Source organism: Cyprinus carpio, chromosome B18 (genome assembly GCF_018340385.1).
Source record: "Cyprinus carpio isolate SPL01 chromosome B18, ASM1834038v1, whole genome shotgun sequence".
Taxonomy (NCBI): Eukaryota; Metazoa; Chordata; class Actinopteri; order Cypriniformes; family Cyprinidae; genus Cyprinus; species Cyprinus carpio.
In genome coordinates, this window is record NC_056614.1 from 6,273,280 (window position 1) to 6,293,849 (window position 20,570).

Genomic DNA, 20,570 nt, shown 5'->3' on the forward strand with positions numbered 1-20,570 from the left:
AAGAAAGCATTTACACCCGTGAGACAACTCACTTTCCAAGCCTGCCAATCTTAAAGGTACATACTATTTGGCATGTTTTACTGATGGAAAACAACAGGTCACGTGATGGATAACATGAGGTAAAGATTACAAAAATGGTACTAAACAAAAAAAATTTTATGATCAAAGTCAAGAAGGTTATGATAGAGTGACCTCGCTTCTGAAGTTCAAAATAAGCCTTATCTAGATGGGTGGGAAATTAAAGCAGAAATCTCCATTAAAAAGGAGTTTTAATCCAGAATAAAGCCCTGAGCAGCATCTGCTGTGGACAAACATCCCTATCTTAAACTGAGACTTCCGTGGCTACGATAAAAAAACCAAAATATAGTCGAAGCTTATTATTTACATAGTCACATGAAAAAGGAAATCAGATAATATAATTTCACTTGAGTGTTTCACATCTGACTTTACCATCTTGATTTTAGGTTCAATTTATCACTGCAAAGGTCTTTAGTGGGGATATAACATTCAAATGTCAGTTTTACACCAATGGGAGCTTTACTTTCGAAGACCGCTGTAGAAGAGTGCCACCTACTGGTTTCAAGGAAATAAGAGCAGCATGAGGGTTTACAGCTGTCGTTTTTAGCTCAAGTGGAGTTTTTCTTACCCCCTGCAGAGTTTAGATTAAAACCCTAAATAAACACACCTGATACAATTAATCAAGTCCGTCAGGCTTATTTGAAAACTACATTGTATGTTTGCTGGAGCAGGGCTGGAACGAAACTCTGCAGGACTCCGGCCCTCCAGGAATTGAGTCTGACACCCCTGTTTTACAGGAATTGCTAGATAGATGCCAATAAACAAGATAAGTGATCTCCTGTTTTTCAAAAACAGAAGTTGTTTAAATGAACGCCAAGGATGACAGCTTTTAATAGCAAAATAATAAATGACTAAAGAAAAGAAAAAGTGGTGGCACATTCAAAAATAAAGACTTTTAGTTCAATGCCATACCACCATGGGGGTTTAGTGCCAATTAAACGGCTCTTATGAGACACAGAAAACACATAAGGCCAGTTTCATTGAAAGAGCCTAGTTCTGGACGGTCAGTGGTGAATTCATTTAAAAGGCTGCAAGAAGGTCTATGCAGAAGGATCCATTTCATTCAGAATCACTTTATGACATTTACAGTGAAACCTCTCAAGCCATCAAATTGAGACACGGCTTGGAGGGTATCTGCAACCCAATTACAATCTTTTTTGGGATACAAGTGTTTTTTTTATTATTATTATTTTTGCATTTTTTTAGGTCAAATATCAAATGAAAAAAAGTCTTAAGAGCTCAAGGAGATGACATCTCTTTTTCAATGCAAATCTTTAGGCTGAAAAACCAAGTGTTACCATTATTAATCAACTTACAAATATAAATCAGTTTTCTCCAATATTAACATAAAAATTTCCAAAAAGTAAAATAAACAGAAACATCTACATCGGGGTGAGCAAAGGTTCTCTCCGATATGCAGTGGGTATGGGGCGGCCCGCTTCGCCTTCTGATTAATAAGGAGGGGGTACAAAAATGAATACAAAGAACCCAAAGCACCCTGGTCTTCATGAGCGCTTGAGCCTCTTGGAATGTCGCTGGATGCCCGAGTCCTCGTCACTGCTGGCCTCCTTGTCATCCGTCACACCTCGTGCAGTCCGTCTCAATCCAGTTCTCCTGCTGTCCCTCTCACTGTCGCTGTCCTGCTCCCGATAATCTTTACGATTTGTCCGCTTGCTCTTCCTTCTCACAGACTCTTCCTCCTCCTCATCTTCCTCCTCACTTTCACTGTCATCTTGGTTCCGCTGTGCACCACTCTGTCTGGTCTTCCTCCGTCCTTCTTCCTCATCATCTTCCTTCTGCCTGGATGAGGCTCTCCCTTGTTTCCCATTTTGTATCTTCTTCCCCCTCTCCTCCTCTTCCTCGTCGTCATCCTCTTCAGAGTAAGCAGCCAGGCGCTTGCATGCCCGCCGCCGCAGGTAGCCGATCCCAGGGAGGCTCTTCTGCAGGAGCTCGATGAATGCCTGCTCTGTGCGTGCCACGCAGGTCATGACATCACTGTCGGGCTGGTTGTACTCTTCTGCATTTAAGAAGATGAGCTTCACATCCTCGAGAAAATCGCTGGCGCTCTGGTACTGGGAGGATTTGAACTTGTCCTGCATTGTGGTGAAGTCCATCGGGCAGCGGATGATGTCCTGATAATCCTCGGCTTCTTCAGCAGATACAGGTTCCCTGGATGAGAGAAAGAGAAGGCACTTCTTCACTACTCACATTAACTTCGTTAATGATACACAATCTCCAAATGGCACATCAAACTATTAGAAGTTGAAGAACACCCTGACAGGTTTCATGATTTTTGATATCACCAAATAACAAACTAACATGAATTCATGAATTACCAATGAAAACAAATTCTACAAATACAGTATCTAACCTGGATACATACTAGGGCTGGCTATCGGTTCAAATATCCTGATTTGATTCTGATTCACAAGCTCTCGTTTGATTGTTTGATTACATTCAGTGTATATAGTTTTAATACAAATGCTATTGAGATTTCTAAAAAATGAACAATAAACATCAATTAACAAATGGTGAAGTAATAAAAAGAAATTAAGAGCCACACCTGTATTTTAAACCTAGCCTATTCTTTTCTTTTTTTGTTTTTGTATAGGGTCCTTTTTAAAACAAAAAATAAAAATATTAGTGCCCAATAAAATGTTCTTAATTTTTCTGGTAATCAGATAAAGGCATCAAACATTCATTTATCCTAATCAAATGAAAATTAAAACCTTTTATTTTTTTGGCACACAAAGTGCTGCACAACAGAGGTTTACTATTAAAATAAAAAAGAACAAATGTGATTATTCCTTTAAAAATAAAGATTTGTTCATATTTATTAGTAGTAGTAGCAGCGTTGTTGTTACATTGAGTATTAAGAAGGCACAACAGTAATATACTTCTGACACAATTTCTTCAAGTTAAACCAAACTTTTATTTTGACAGGCTGCCGTAAATAATTTGTAGCTGCCGTGTATCTGATATGACGGTAGTTTTCTCAAATTTAACGGTAAAATGCTAATGAAGTTACTCTCAAAGCAGCTGGAGATGATATTTTTGTGTTTATGTCATCATATAGTGAGACGGCAGAGAATGAAAACACCGCAAGCGTCGTTCACGCTTTAGTATGTGGGTAGTAAAAAAAACGTTGTTGTGTTGCACCATCTGCTTTTCATTCATTGTGGAAATCATGGTGCCTTATGCGTGATATCAAATGCTTCCACAGATCTGTAGTATTACTATAGAATTTCACCTGAGCATTGCATATCACGCATATTGCTTTGAATATAATCATGCATATTGCTTTGTTCTTGTCAACAGAATCTTCGCCATAAGCACTGAATGAATGACAGGCTTTCTGTTGTAACAGTGCACAAGGTAAATAAGAGGGTGACATCTAGTGGAGAAGACTAATGATAAGATTCACATTAATCAGATCTTGTGTTAAATGTTTGCTGAAATAATTAACTGGAAAAGATCGATTCACGGCTTTTAAGAATCAAGATTGAAGCAACTTCATTTAAAAAAAAAATTATTGAAAATTTTATTTTTTTGCCAAGCACGAATACATACAGTACACACACACTGGTGAATGGTATGTATAAGAGCAAATCTCAACTGCCTGATTGCTATATTGTCAAAAAAAATTAACTATATTATTAACCCTTGCAATATATTAAGGTTGGATATATAGTACTTGCTTCACCTGCATACATAAAGTATACTCGCATCTAGAGGTCGACCGATTGTTTGGCATTTTTAAATTAATCGGCATTGGCAACAGCTAAGCGTTGTTGTGGAACTCCCTCCGAGGCTGCGTGAGAGACAGAGCAGCTCACACTCTGCAGCAGCGGCTTGTTCACACACAGCTTCAGCTAATGGTAGGGCAAAATAGCCTGTTTCAGAATTACGTTTTAACCTCAATAGAATTGATGCCGGAAAGTTATCATATCCATAAGTGCAACAAGTCATTTGCGCGTTCAATTCAGATAAATCTTCTGGGCTGATTATAACGTGCACGTTAACTTTCCTCATGAAATGTGTGTGTAGGTCCGACAATATCCTCCACGATGTCATCGCTCGTGGCCAGCACACTCTTAAGCAGTTGGGAGCAGCAAGCTGTGCAATGTGTGTGAAATCTTTTATTTTTGTTATCACTATAGCCATCTGACTTACAGCAGTGTCAGTTTTCCAAGAGGCTTATACTTCGTTGAATAAAATGAGCGCTTCACGTTTCAGAATTAAAATGCAGCACGGGTGTTTTTATATGACTGTCTTCAGAAAAGCTTCGATGTCATTTACATTTTGTCTTTCCTGTAATGCCTGATAAAGTAGCGTTTGTGAGCAGTGCTTATTTGTTTACAGCTGTTACCGGAGAAACCGCTATATCTCTGCTCCAACAGCGCCTCCTGCTGGCAGAGAATTAATTTGCAGTTTGTGGGAAACACTGGTGTCTGTCAGTAAACAAACAAAAAGCGTGCTTCAGAACTCACTTTTATGTAGAACGGTAGAAAAAACAAAAATTTTAGCATCATATGTCGCCCATCGACTGCCCTGATTTCTAAATATCGGCATCGGTCAGTGAAAAACCCATATCAGTCAACCTCTACTCACATCAAGCAATATATATTATATAGCAATAATATTCTATATTTTTATTTCACCACAAAATGTGAATCATATATCCATATAAAGTTGGATATTAAAGTGCGTCAAAATTTATCTGCATACATAATACTTGCAGAGGGTGAAACAAGAAAGCTATACTGCAGCAAAGTATAAACTATATTACCGCTCAGCTCTAATCTGCTAAATGCTACTACCAGTCATAAAGATATTAAGATATAAACATGAATAAATATTAAATTGAAAAAAAAAAAAAAAAATGGCAAGTAGCCTTTAGGTACTTAAAGTCTTAATACTTTTTTAAATGACATGTTACGAGACTAAATGTGATCAACAAATATACAGGTAAATTAAAAGTCACACAATCAATCATGAGGTCTTGTGAGGGTGTACCTGAAGGGCCAGCTGTGTCGGTATTTTATCAGCTTCTGAAGAATCTCCTCACATTTCTCTACCTCAATAGCTTGCTTCTTCGATAGAGACTTGGAGCTCTTTCGCACCTGCACACAATCAACAACACTTAAGGAACACTTGTATATGGTGCCCAATAATACTATTCCCTGCACTCATTTTTTTCAATTACATGTTTTTTGCTTCAGCACACTCTGTGCTATTGCTTAATGAAGTACTTTTTAATGATTCAGCTGAACATGTTTGCAAAGGTCATGAAACCCTGTTTTAGCACTGGTTAGTTCTCACCAGTTTTAAAAAAATAGGGCAAAGCGGCTTCACATAGGATAAGAACGCAGTCATGAATAATTTAATTGACACCGACGCATTATTGATGTACTATAGTCCTTTGCCATGTCACAATTTGTGACGTCAACACGATGTAGATTTTAAACCTGGAAGATGAAAATAGGGCAAGAAAAAAAAAAAAAACATAAAATTAACCATTTTCTCCAACAATTGAAATAAACGAATGCTAACTTCTATGAACACCTCTGCTAAAATCTCTGAAAAAGTAGTCTAGGGTTTCATGACCCTTTAACCCAACATTCATCAAAACCTACACAACATGGTTAAATAATTACACTAAAACAAATTTACAACAAACAGTACAATGTTGTGCATGCGAACAGTACTAAACATATCACACTTCCACATTTCTTGTTTTACTCACCAGCTCATCGATGTCTGCAGGGTTGCTTGGTGCAGGTCGGAATTTAGCCAATTGTTTGGGAGCAGGTTTAGGTTCCAGTTTGGGAGAAGGTTTAGGATCTGGTTTAGGTTCTGGTTTAGGATCTGGGTTGGAAACAGGTCTGGGAGCAGGTCTAAGATTTGGTCGGGAAGTAGATCTGAGAGCAGGCTTTGGATCCGGTCTGGAAGCAGATCTGAGTGCAGGTTTTGGATCAGGCTTGGAAGCAGGTCTGAGAGATGGTTTGGCACTAGGAGGTGAATGCTTCTTCTGTGGTGGTTTACTCTGCACTTTGGGCTTCAAAGACGACTTCACCTTCTTCCTAGGTCTCACTGTGACAGCCAAACAAACAGTCAAAACTAGGAGTTTGTGCTAAAACTTTTAAGACAAAGTTTCAAACCCTTAAGCACATCATGATTATACAATACATGTTATAAGTTTTATATCCTAAAATATTCTTGTGAAGAAAAAAAAAAATCCCCCACCCCCTTATGAAAAAGTCTTATCAGTTTTCAAAGCTCTCAGAGTGGCACTCACAGCTGTGGCCCGCATGTCTGTATTCTTCTTCTGATTCTTCCTCTTCAGAGTCTTCTTCATCTTCCTCCTCTGAGTCCTCCTCTTCCTCAGTGTCCTCATTATAGTTTCTGCAATCAGAAATGTGTAAATGAATGAGGAACTTTGAGCATATATTATATATATAAATATATATATATATATATATATATATATATATATATATATATATATATATATATATATATATATATATAAATATATAAATTTAGAAACCTCTCAATTTAAATTTACAAAAGTTTAATGAAAGAGGCCCAATGTGCGCATGTTCTTACCTGCCCCTGGAGCTGCGTCGGGCGGTGGTTGGCTGACAGGCTGGGCAGAGCCACTCACCCGCCGGTATACGGTATAGTGCCGGCCGCAGACAGAACAGATGGAAGGCTTTATTACACTCATCACACAGAATCAACTTATCATCCTCTCCTACAGAGAAAGACAATCATAAACCAGATCAATTACATGTTAAATCTTCCTGTTACCACGCAGTACTTTCTTTTGTGTGCCACTCACGTTGTAGTTACTGTTGCAGTTTATATTATTTAGGCATTAGGTGCCGTTTAAATCTCAGACATTTTCTCTTTGCAGTACTTCCTCATGCTCTAAAGGTGTAAAGTAACTACTATACGAGTCTGAAGGTCATGTGTTTCACATGCAGTAGTGTTTCCCATGTTTTTAAGAGACTATGGTAGGTGGATCTTTTTTTGTACATTCTCAATCTAAGAGACTGAAAAATTTATATTTTCAATTACAAAACCATGGAAAGCCGCTACAATCTAGGTAATTAATGTGAATTACTGAACATAACCATTCGACAGTTAGAACACACATGAAATGTTTTATAGACCAATATAAACTGTGCCAAAATGTGACTTCTTAAAATTACAATTAATTAAAGAAATGCTTGATTAATTGAACTGGATAGAGGAGGAAAAGCAGTCAGTGTAAACTTGCTCAATGTGGTATAAAAAAGCATCCCAGGATGCGGCCCAAAAAGTGTGTTGAATGAATGTCCAGAGTTGGAATCTAGACAAAGGGTGGCAACTCTGAAAATGACTAAATATTAATTTTTAGGTCACTACATAATACAAAGTTGCAATGCGTCATTTCATAGTTTTGCAGCCTTTATGATGTCCAGGTATCTCACCTTTCCTGCGGCACACTTTACAGCGAGCGTTCTCTGCAGACATATCCCACTTGATGCAGGCATCCAGCATGCCGAGCAGAACGTGCATTCGAGAGAAAGTCTGAGCTTCACGGACTGCAGCTTTCCACTTCTCCACTGCGGTTGCTACCTAGAAATTCAATATACAGAAGAAGTTTAGTCTTGTGAGAGAATATGAATACACACATACACTACCCTTTAAAAAATCTGGGTTCAGAAAGGATTATTACTTTTATTCAGCAAGTATGTGAGCATAGGCCTACTCATTTCTCAATAATATAGCTTAACACCAGATTCTTTTTCCTTTCAAAAGTGAGCTAAACAATCAGTTAATAGCCCTTTAGATTTTTGCTTAGTGTTAGCATTCTTATAAACCACGTTGAAGCTTTTCTTCTAGAATTGTGTTTCTATTGTGAATATTTGTTTTTCTTTTATGTGCATGTTCTTGTTAGAACTTGTGGTATTTCAAAGATACTGACATACTTTGAGAGTGAAGCAGCTATTAAGGCAGATTTCGTTATGCAGTGAAGGCGAAGCAGCATTTCTGTTAACAAGCGAGAAGTGAGCGGGAAATGGTCAGTGGAGAGGAGTGATTATTGAATGCTTGGAGCGCAGAAAGGAAATTGTTGCCGATCCACTCACTTTCTCTGGCAAGGATGCATTAAACTGATCAGTAGGAGTAAAGACTTTTACAAGAAAATCGATTTAAATAAATGCTGTTGTTTTGAATTTTCTATTCAAAAAAATCCTGAAAAATATCTATCACAGTTTCCACAAAAATAAAATAAGAATAGTTCTTCTAATAAATTAAATGCAGCCATAGTGTCCATCTTCTCATGTTTTTGCCAAGTACTGATGAAGACAAATTTGTATCTTTTCCCTTTATTTCTGCTTGTTCATTCAGTGCCTACAATGTTACAATGTTCACTTCACTAGGACATGAAGAACACATGCCACTGTTTTCATTTGATATTATTTAGTCAAATTTAATTTTTAAATAAATCAAGAAATAAGCTACTGCAGTGTTAGTATCTTGAAACCCCTATTCATAACACACTCACCCTGGCCTCTTCAGCCAGTCTCTTCTGATCATCCACTTCCTCCGCCGTCGTGCTCTCCTCTCCACCGGTCTTCTTTTTCTTTTTCTTTTTGGGTGCCATGAAGCCCTGCAGAAACTTCTTGATCACACTCTCTTGCAGAGTGATCACACACTCCCCAAAGTCCTGCAGCTTCTCCAAGTCATGCACCTGAAAGCACAAGTGAGAGGTCAGGTAGGTTCAAAGTGGTGGAGATATCCATGCAGCAGGGCTGGCCAGTAACATATACCATTACCACACCAATGATAAAAAGAAATTAGTTATAGTGCCCACCACATGTAGTCTTTATGTCTCTCACCCTCTCCTCAAAATCAGATGTGTCCTCCATGTTTCCAAGGCCTCCTTTCTGTAGGCGGGATGCTACCTCGATAATGTCACTGCGTGAGAATTTAAGCAGCTCCTGGTATCCGTCACAGGTCTTCAGGCCTGGGTTACCTTTTTTCGTCAGATGGATGGAATGCAAGATTTCCTGGTATCTAAAACAAAGACAACATCTTCAATATTAATCCATTTTTACTGGAACTGAGGTGTGAAAATATCTGTTCACAGGAGGAAGGAGAGAGTGTGTGTGTGTGTGTGTGTGTGTGTGTATACACTCACTTAACCTGAAGCATTATTTTTTTTTAGGTATGTATTAGTAGATGGTGTTTGTGTATTTCTATTAGCTCATCGAGGTCTTTTTGTGAATCACACACAAACCTGGGAAAACAATTTTAGAACAAACATTTGTGTTTCTGCCCGATATTGATGTCCAGACAGATGTCATTCCATGTGCTGATCCATGGGACTGTAAATCTTCATTACAACTCATTTTAGCCTTTTTTTTCTTTTTGGAATTCTTTGCTTCAAAACAGTGCGTAGTCTCATACAAAAAGCTCTCTGAGCCACAAATTACTTAAAGGCTGATTTCCCAGATATCAACGATACAACTGGGAATTTGCAAGAACACTTACCAGAGGTTTTGGCCTTGTTTGGGCACGGTGGTCTCAATACAGGACTCAGGGACTGGTGCCCCCTGCTGGCCATTTTCATTAGAAGTGCTGACTATGCTGCCCTCATCCTCTTTCTCTCCATCTGAGAGGTGCAGAATTCTTGCTATTTTTATTAGAAGCGCTGACTATGCTGCCTTCATCCTCTTTCTCTCCATCTGAACATTCAAGAACCAAAAAACATTTGCTATAAATAACATTTTCCCTGTATATTATATATTCATGTTTTTTCATAATACACAAAGGATTTTCCACTGGTTAACCAAACAGAAGAACCATCATCTACTAGAACCTCGTACCAAGAACCAAAAAAAAAAAAAAACAACTATTACAAAACAAAAGTTTCAAAAAAAATCAGTGTTTTAGAAAATGCATAGGAAGACTAACCTTCGGTCTCCTCCTCTTTGTCTTCCTCTGTCGACGCCGGCTCCTCTTCAGGAGGAAGAGTGAATGTGTAGTCTATACTCTCATGAACCCATCCCTTTTCAATATACAGGCCAGGAACCACATCAGAGAACAGCCAGTACCGGTTGTGATTGCGGTCGGTACCCAGTGGGGTTCTCCTCAGCACCAGCTTCGCTTTAGTGACGGCATCCTGGAAGGCTTTCTCTGCTGCGGCTTTCTGCCTCCTGATTCGCTCCTCCTCTGCTTCCTTCTCCATACGCTCTGCAGTGGGTTTATACTTTTTTAAAGTTTAGTTTTTTATATTTGATCTGCTGCATAATGAATTTAATGTTTTGCATTTTGATTTTGATGTTATCCGTTTTTTTTTTACTTGGTGCATTTTAAATATTTTGAATCTACTTGTTGTTGTGAAAATCTTGCTGTTGTGTTATGGTTTGCTTAATATTTATTAATTGTTTAGTTTGTTTTTTTTTATTTTTGGATTAATGTATTTATTTTGCTTACCTTTTGGAATTAAGTATACGTTAAAATTCAAACATTTGAGGTTGGTAAGATTTTTTTTTTTTTTTTATGTATTATATATTAGAAAAAGAAAATGTAGTTGTATTAATTATGATATAGTAATAAGTATAATATTATATTTTAAAATAGTTTATTTATTCCTGTAATGGCAAACCTACATTTTCAACAGTCATTACTCCAGTCTTCAGTGTCACATGATCATGAATCATTCTAATATTCTGATTTGGTGCTCAAATTTTTTTTCTTATCTTATTATTATCAGTTTTGCTGTTAAATATTTTTCAGGTGTTTTTTGGTGATCTATTTTTTTTTCTTATCTTTTGATTCTTTTTCAGGATTCTTTGAAGGGTAGAAAGTTCAACATAAATTTGATTAAATTTGGTTAAATTTGGTTAATTTTGTTTAAATTGATTTACTTTTTCCTGAATAAATGTATTTTTCAGGATTCCGCAGCATGGAGCTTTCACAACCTGCTTTACTGCAACCCATTTTACTTCAAAATGGGGGACGGATTTCACATTTAACATGCCACTTTCTACGGGGGCAGCCATTTCTACACTCGAATACTGATTAAATGTTGCTTGGAGACTCTGTCTTCATTGTCTCCTTACCCTACTTTCCTCTATTGCTGCTGGTTTTATTTCTGACACATCTCAAAGTTATCATTTTTCTCCATTACTCTTTGCAGGTTTCTGGAATACCACATCATTCTCACTTTCAACAAGTTTTTTTTTTCAACCTATTTTCTGGCATTCTGATTTTTCTTTTACACATCTCTCACCTTTGTTTTGCCGTTCCTGCTCTTCCTTTTCTTTCTTGGCCTGAATGAACATCAGACGTCTGCTTTTCACCGTGCTGATCATGTCTTCCGGCTCTGGTTCCACTTTGGCGGGGACCTTAGGTGTCTCTTTTTTCACATTTGAATCTTTCCCTCTATCTGCCCTCATTAGAACATCTCCGCTAGCATCGGTTTTTGCCTCCATCTGCTCTTTGCGTTTCTGCTTCTCTGCCTTCTTACGTTCGTTGACTTCTTTAAGCGCGGCAAGCCGCTCCCTCCACAGCTCGGCTGATCGCTGCTGCACAGCATCCACGTGATCCTCTACTGAATAGGTCATGAGGATACGATGACACAGTGCTACCAGCAGGCTGACCTTCTCCTGAGAGGTGAGTTCAAACACCTCCGACGTCTCAAGCTTTTCCAAGAACTCACTGCTCACCATGTCATCGTAGCCAGCACCAGGCTGCCAGTCATCTGAGCCGCGGGCGCTCTCTTCCTCATGGGCATCCGTTGGCCGCAAACACAAGCGCACCAGCTCGGATACAGAGTGCATGGTCAGAGGAATCTCGGATAACGGCATGTCCAGTTCACTGTAACCTTCTGCCAGCTCATCTTGCAGAAGTGTTTGCAGCAGCACCACCAGCACACGGTTCAAGTACAGGAAACCCGCCTTCTCTCCAGCTAAAGCCTCCATCAGAGCGACGGAGGTGATAGGATACTGGTCATCAGGCATCAGGAGGCCAGCGTAGCAGTGAAGGAATTCAGCTACCATGGCTATGTCACCAAAGAGGGTGTTGGGAAGCCCCTCTGGCATGTCGAACAAACGGAACGTCGGCAAGCTCTTGCCTTCGAGCTCCTGGTCTTCGTAACGGCGTGACATCTCCCGTCTCATCTGCATCTCTTTCTCTCTCCGCTCTTTGGCTTTCTCACGCAGTTTCTGCTTGACTTCCTGGCGCTTCTGCCGCAGAACATCCTGTTTCTCCTCCTCAGTCATAAGGGCCCATCTGCGTTTCTGCTCAAGTAGTTCCCAGCGTTTTTGAACTAGCTCTTTCAGCTCCTCAGGAAGCCTGCCACGATCCTCTGCGGACAGCGTTTTTGCCGCCTTAGACACCAGTGAGGACAGAGTGGTCTTCTTGTCTTCTTTGCCTTTATTCTCCTTGTAAAACCGAAGGAGATGTAAGGCCATGGGCGGCAAAGGTTTGCCCAGCTTAGCCGAGCCAGTACTTGAACTTCTGCTTCGCTTTTTTGGGCTAGCTGCAGTAGGTGGGCTTTTGGCAAGATCCAGAAGGGTCATCTGCTTCATTTTGGGTTTCTTGGCGCTTCCAGCGCTTTTGTCTTCCTTTTTGGAGTGCTTCTGGCCATTGGGAGTCTTGGTGACCCCACTCTTGCGACTCTTTTTGGGGTCAGTGGATTTTTTGTCTCCCTGCTTTTTACTTGATTTTGGGGTGCTGAGGATTTTGAGGTTTTCTCCATCACATTTCTTAGATGTACCTGAGTTTTTCATTTTTAAGGGAGATCCATTAACTTTCTTCACCTGAACAAAAAAAAATACAGAAAAATAAATAAATCCAACAAATATTTAAGGAATAAAACATGTTATATAAAAATCCATTAAAGACCATAAGATTAATTTTATATTACAAGTCACCTCACAGACAACCATATGACAATTTCAATTTCCAAATAATATTTATACTGCAAAGGTTAGTTTATTAGTTTTTTTATTATTTATTTTGTAGACTAATAGAATCTAGTGATTTATGTGAAAAGTGCTTTTATGCTTTGGTTAGTATTATAAATACCTGCATATGACCCCAGAGGGTTGGGCTGAGAGGTATGTTCTGGGAATCTTTTTTATTTTTCTTCTTTTCCCCTTTTACTTTGACTCCCTCACTGTCTTTTCCTGTCTCCGCAGTCTTCAGCTTCTTATTGGGTTTACCTTCCGGTGAGCTCATGCTTTTCCTCTTAGCTGATGGATTTTCTGCCAAAAACTAAACAGAGGAAAATCTAATATAATAAAACAATTTTCTACAAAAAAAACAAAAAAAAAAAAAACACTTATTTTCTGAACCATCACATTTATGTACCCCACCTTGTGAGGGTCCAGTAAAAAGTCGCTGAATTTGCTTGGCAGGTTGTACTTTTTCACCAACTCATCCTCCACCACCCAGGGGGCGCTCTCTCCCGAGCCCAACCTCAGAGCGTAGTGTCTGATGAAGTAGCGCATTATTTCTTTGTTGGGAGGCCGCTCAGTTCTGAACAGGCTGTCTGCAGGGACGTCACTGATAACTTTGTCCTCATTGAGAAGTTTGACATCATATTTGTGGGGCAGAAATTTGGGCATGACCCATTTCTTCTTCTCTTCTTTCATACTGGTTGGGAGTTTCCTGGGTGAGCGGCGGGCCCTATCAGCTACAGAACCAAAAAAAACACAAAACACAGTAGAGCAAAAAATATTTATTATATTTTAACTGACAAAGAAACTCATTTTATACTTCAGTATAGAAGAATAAAAAAATCAAATTAGGCTACTAATCATTTGAATATGAACCAAAAATTATATTATTATAATACATCGTGAAGAGGATGACCATGAAGAGCAGCTAAGACTCACAGAGACTCTCTCTCCTGCTGTCCTCCTCTTTGGACTGTGGCTCCTTCTTCAGGTTCTCCTGACTAGCGTTCTCTTTATCACTGGATGGAGAATCACAAGCTCCTTCCATCTTTTTCTCCACATTTTCTTCTGGAGGATTCTCCAGCGGATGAATCTTTACCACTTTCACATGCAATGTCTTATCCTTGCCAACTTACAAAAAGAGAGACAGAATTACCATTCCATATCCATAAAGAGCAAACAGAAGAATTGGAAGATGGGAACTGACCGTCTTTTCCATTAGTTAAGTTTACACAGATAATACTTTTACCATTGTAGGTTTGATCTAAGAAAATACTTTGAACTGAGCATAAGTAGACAGAAGAGGGAAAATGACAGTGTTATAGAATAAGTTTTGAAATTCCTTGACATTTGCAGGTTTTCCAGGACAATGTTTCCCCACTATTTTGGAATTTAAACAAATTCCAATTGACAAAATTCCCACCCTGCATTTTGTTTATTAGTCCAAATATTAAATCCAAGTTCATACCAAGAAGTCGCACTCTTCTTCCACAGCATACTTGGTGAGAATCTCCAACCAGGCCAGATCCACTAGCTTATCGAGAGATACTGTGTTATGGTGCACAATCTCCAGAACCGGCTTCTCAAACCACACTGGGTACTCCTCCTGTAGCCTGCCAAAAACAGACCAAACAATGGCTACATGAGTTTCAAACAAACTTACGCAACTTTGATTTTTGAACTATGATAATACACCAACACAACTGAAAAAAATTGTCCTGTCTGTACTGATATAATAAAGCAGGTATTGTATGGGACAGCCAATGATTTTCAACAAGTTATTGCTAACCAGTGCAGGGCTTGACAATAAGGACTGCCTGATGACCAGCATGAAACATGATCAAGAAAATAATTATCACTGGCCCAATTTCTTCCCTGAAACCTACTGTTAGACCTACCTGAAAACTAAAAGCACTGTTTACTGTATATTTGCTCCATTGTATACATCAGTGCTATTGCTTCTAACTTGTTTTGATTTTATTATGATTGTTTACTTGTCTTTAATAATGTTTGTACTTTATATTAGTTAGGCTAGTAGTTTTTGCTTGAAATTTCACTGGTATCTAAAATATTAATGTTATGACAGTCTAACTAACCATATTAGAAAACAAGGTTACTATTTATGTCATGAATGTTTGTTCCAATTTCCCACCAGGAAAGAAAGAGAAAAAAAAAACTTAAATGTAAATATCTGTTAAAAGTGAATAGTGAGTACGTGAAAGAGAATAATGGTATGATTACTGCAAAGCTAAAAGATATGGACTAAAAAACTGGTCACAAAAACCCAAACTTTTTTTTTAAATCATTAGCATTTGATAATGTCTCGTCTACATGTATTTGGGGAGGATTCATCACAAGTCAAGCCCCTATGAAAACAAAATTACTTAATATACTTCATGACCAGCAGAGGGAGATGAGAAACACAGGAGTGGAGAATGAACTGTATAAATAGCTTCAAACACACACTGACACTTACAGCAGCATAACCCTCTATATGGTCTGTACAGCAAACTGTTCTCTGAGTGTACGAGTGTCTGGTTACATAAGCAGCTTATGAGACTAAACTGTTTTCTATCTGTCACTCACACATAGAAAGCTGTTTGCACATCAGTTGAGCAGGTCACATTTTCACTTGAAGTTATCGATTCATCAAGTGAAAAAAAAAAAAAGGATTTCCCTACCCTGACTGCTGATGACTCAGTTAGACTGGAAGGGGTTGAAGGCAAAAGAGCACCAATGAGACGCAGAGGTTTGGTCATATGACATTCAACACAACAGCCTGACAATAGTTTAGTTTACAAGCTTTCTGCTATATACAGCAGAAAAGCAGGAAATTAAAGGGTTCCCACACCCAGTGAATTTCTGTGCTCTAAATAGTTACTAGTGGTTATTACTCTTTAGTTTAATTGCAAGAATTTTAAGCCAGTAAAATATTTTAGAGCTGGGCACAGCTATTTAAAAAATATATATATATATATAAATAAATAAATAAATACTGGATGAAAAAATAGGATGAAATACTGAAAATTCCTGATATAAGTTGTGAAGACAGGTGTAACAAATGATTCTCTGATTCAAATGTCAGTAGCAAAAACAGTTTTGCACCTGTGGCACAGAATCAATTCTTCTATGATTGAAGATTTGTGACTTTTCCAATTTTAAAATTCTATGTTCAGTATGCATACCGCTGCTCTTCTAGTCACTACTGAACTCTTCCCTCTCTTGATTAAAGCTCCAGGCGAGGGACTGCCAGATATCACAAAAAGAGCTTAAAATGCAGTACAATAAGCAGATACCAGGGAACAAATTTAAACAATATAACTATTACTATTAGTATTCTACAAAACTAAAAAGTAAATGTAATTCATTATGAGCAGAATATTTCAATATAAAGTATTAAGATATTATAAACTGATTGAAGAAAAACATTAATATAAGATGTAAAAAATTCAGAAAAACCTTATTTAAAGTTTATAAGTTGCATCTAATATCAATAAGCTTGGGGCAGTTAATCTATAAGTTGAATGTTTTTACTAAATAAATAATTTAACAAAATAAATTCAAGGTGAAATACTTTTGAAAAAGTATGAGTTTACTTTATCATATAAAGCCCTTTTTGTCTATGTTCAGAATAACTACATGTATAAATGACTATATCGTGAAATATATTGTTAACGTGAAAGTCATACCATGAAACTTGATTATTCATATCGCCCACCCCATTTCCAGGTGTTCTTAAACCACAAACCTGTTTTTTATTAATATTCTGAACAAGTTTTTTTATTTAGTTTTTATTTTCTGTTTTATTTTAACATACGCCAAATTTTAGGGTACCTCCTCAGCATTTCTATACTTTAGACACACAAAAATGCTAGGCTAAGAACTGCTAGCTTTCTATATATTGAGACTCAGTAGAAATTGCTCAGTACATCTCTGAATATTGATGCATCCATAGTCAGAAAGAGACTTTGAAAACACCTGACTACTAAATGATGCTGTTGATGCTCCAAGTTCATTCATTCACTCACTCACACATTCACTCGTTTTTGTTACTTACAGCTCTGTGACCTCCTGTTCTTCTTCCCAAGCCTCCTTATGTGTAAGCTGGCTGCTGCCGGTGCTTTTGCAGGTCCATATCCGCTCTGCATACCTGCGCAGTCGGGCTTCATACTCTCTGAACAATAGTGTTAAGGACAAAAGCAGTCGGGCTTCATACTCTCTGAACAATAGTGTTAAGGACAAAAGAACTCAAACACTACATCGCTTCCAGCTCTTCTAAAACCTCAAGAAGTATTTCCAATGTCATCTGAGAGAGACTCATTCACAATTAATGCATGCATGTAGCACAGCAGCTCAATAATTAAAGGGCCAGCAGCAGCAGCAGAAACTGCATGAACACATTTTTATAATGAAACTTGCAATTAAAAACAGTAATGGTCACCAAAAACACAAAAGCCTCAGCAAAATAATTATTTCAAGCACTCTGAAAAATGTAAATCATTTCAGAGCCAAGTTAAATACTTGTGTATATGTCAATTTTGCATTGTTCATGTGATAAATGTGTATAAAAGCATACTTATTAGTGGTCACCCAACATGGGCTTTAATGATCAATGTCAGTATATCTAAAAACCTGGGTGTTTAATAACAGCAAACAAGATTTAGACAAAATTAGTTTAAAACATTTTTTTTTTTAACTATGACATGGCTGTCAGTAGATTTTAGAACTGACACAAAGATGATGCTTATCAGAAGGTGTAACACTTCTTTTAATCAGACAAGCAAAACTTAATGGTAGATAGAGATAAGCTCAAAATGGCCAAATATCTGATTAATCAATATATTAGCCGATGTATTATTGTATCATTACATGTATAAAACGGTATGACATGACACCTCTCGGGATGCTAACCTTTAACTCAAAACGTGAGTCGAACACTAATTTGGCAGACCTAGAACAAACGTGAACCTAGAACGCACGCTAAATGATGGGAAAATAGTCTATTTTTAGGTGCTGACTTGGGTCTAAAAGCAGGCCTAAAGTTTAATCACGTGATTAAAGCTTGACGAACGAGTCAGGCAGCTTTGAAAAGTATAACCCGCAACCTCAATCGTTTAGCAATCTGAATAAAACTTCCCTTCATCCTTTCAGGAACACGCCTTCACTCTAAAGCCCGCCCTCCACGGACACGGCAACCAACCAGATGTCACGAAGCCCTAACGCGCAGAGTGACTGACAGGCAGTGAACGTGTCTGATTGGCTAGTTTTCTGATTCCGTAACACATGCAGGTCACTTTACTATTCATGCGGTTTATAGACAGGAGTAGTTTCTCTGGAAACCTAGTGCAGTGATATCTGTCAGAATAAATAAATAAAAACACGCTTAAATAGCATTTCAATTATCTAGTTATAGTAACAAAAAAATAATTAATTAAACAGCACACACCAGAGAAGTAATATCTTGGTTGCTAACGTCCTAAAGTTCATCTCTACACATCCTGTCACTCATGACCAAATTCACGTGGCGCGCGAAAAAACATCTCGCGCGCAAACGACCTCGCGCAGCAGCTGCACATGAACTCTCACATTCCCCTCCAGCAGCAGCCCGAGTTAAAACTGTGTGTACAATCATAATCACACTCTCCCAGCATATAGATAACTATTACACGGTTTCACTCAAAAGATGGTTGGCTGTTCAGGAGCGTCATTCTATAAGCTTGCATCACATATGTCTGTCTGTAAATAAGCGCGGGCTCGTTTGTGTCTCTTACACAAGATTGAGTCTAGGGCAGTTCGGATGAGAAACTGTTCAGTCAGACGTCACACACACTCTGCATCCTGAAGCTAGCTCGCTAGCACTAGCTCGCTCTAAAATACACAAGACAACAACAACCCCTCAACAACACGTAATACATCACGTTTCAATAATCAAAATAAGACAAATATAACACGTAGCCCTGTCTTAAGAGTAAAGGCCCAGCTGATCTAAACGTCATGGTCACCATTAGCCGGTTAGCGTTACAATGAGATGCAGCGCGCAAGATGAAAACAATAATAAACGCATAAATGCAAACCTCGCGCTCGCACACGCTCAGACTCCACGAGCCGCGTGGAAACAACGGATCGAGACTCTTGCGAGCACGTGCTTGTGTTTCTAGTGCTTGCGTGTTTGTAGTTGGTAGTGTAGGAAGTGATAATGTTTGTTCTTTGTTCCTGAAGGCCTCTTTAGTGTGATCGATGATGAACACCTCCTCTCCTGGGCCCGGCGGCTCCGACAGCGGCTTAACCAACGGGTACGGCTTCCGGCCTAGTAACGGTGCCATCGCCGGCTTGCTGTGGTCCTGGATATGTCTGCGAAGTGAACTACTGAACTAAGCCCCCCGTTCAATCTCAGCTTGAACTGAATATGCCGTGAAACCGCTCGTCTCAGCGGCGTAGCATCGGGCTAGGCTAGCGCGCGCTGCTTTACTTACTTTTAGGGAAACAAAACCAAAACAAAAGTACGGTTTTATCAGCCAGTTACATCTCCCGTGTTAAATCCGCTAGTTTGAGGGAGCCGGTGGGGTCATGGTGAGATGCCTGAGGAGTGAGCGGAAGCTCCTGGGATTAAAGCGCGAAAGGCGGCCCCGTCAGAACTGGTATGGCGGGCTTTTCTTATGCCGCTCAGGTCCGTGTTGTAGTCGATTCTGCAGAGCAAAGCGACGTACCAATCCCCTATCCGCAGCGACTACAGACCGCGTAGATACTGTTTTGAGGGACTTGCTGATTACATAAACAAACAAGAGGGTTTATAGCCGATTGAAAAATGGCGGGAGTTCCTGCTACACCGGCAACATTCCGTACAACCTCAAAACTCCGTTACCCCGGTAGCCAGCGGAGACGCAAGAACAAGTCCCACCCATCGTCTCCAACGATTGGTTACTAAGAAACTACGACACAGATTGAGATATTTGATTGGCCGATTGAACTGTCAATTATACCTACTCCACCTCTCGTCAGAGCAACACCCCTCCAATCACAAATACAAGGAGTGTTTGGAAGCGTGGCTAGAGGTCAGTTTATGGTACATTCATAGATACTTTCAAAATGAAATTATGCAGTTTGACTCATATACTTTAGTATTAACAACGGACATTTTATTTTATTTTTTAATATAACATAGTGAAAATAGCCAAATGCCTAGAGTAGCTGAAAGGCGCAGCGGTTGTAGAATTTAAAATGAGACAATAGAGACTGCACACGACAGTTTTGATCCAATTAAAGAGACAGTCTTGATTAATATGTTAATACCAGTCTTAGCAGTGAAGACAATGCACATTAAACAGGTTTTTCGCGGCCACATATGAAATAATAAAGCTCTGCCTAAAGCATATAAATAACGCCAAAGCATTAAATGTATAAAAACTCATTTAAACATTTTATTGGAATTATATAATTTCAAGAGAATCATAATATTGGGAATTGCCCTTAAAATCATTTCACATGTACAATAGTGTTCTATCTCTGCCACACAACTTTGCAAATGATGCA

The 20,570-nt window shown here is 38.7% G+C and overlaps 1 protein-coding gene across 1 annotated transcript; it reads right to left on the minus strand.

The window, feature by feature from the left end:
• Positions 1-1,121: 1,121 nt before the first annotated feature.
• Positions 1,122-19,928, minus strand: baz1b (bromodomain adjacent to zinc finger domain, 1B). The gene is given in 18 exon segments (XM_042743641.1): positions 1,122-2,247; positions 5,095-5,201; positions 5,825-6,171; positions 6,377-6,483; positions 6,688-6,835; positions 7,557-7,704; positions 8,636-8,821; positions 8,970-9,147; positions 9,272-9,370; positions 9,625-9,745; positions 10,048-10,326; positions 11,369-12,899; positions 13,168-13,356; positions 13,458-13,777; positions 13,980-14,172; positions 14,509-14,653; positions 17,098-17,214; positions 19,245-19,928. Coding segments are annotated over 18 exon segments (4,998 nt in total). The 5' UTR covers positions 19,364-19,928; the 3' UTR covers positions 1,122-1,583.
• Positions 19,929-20,570: the final 642 nt, after the last annotated feature.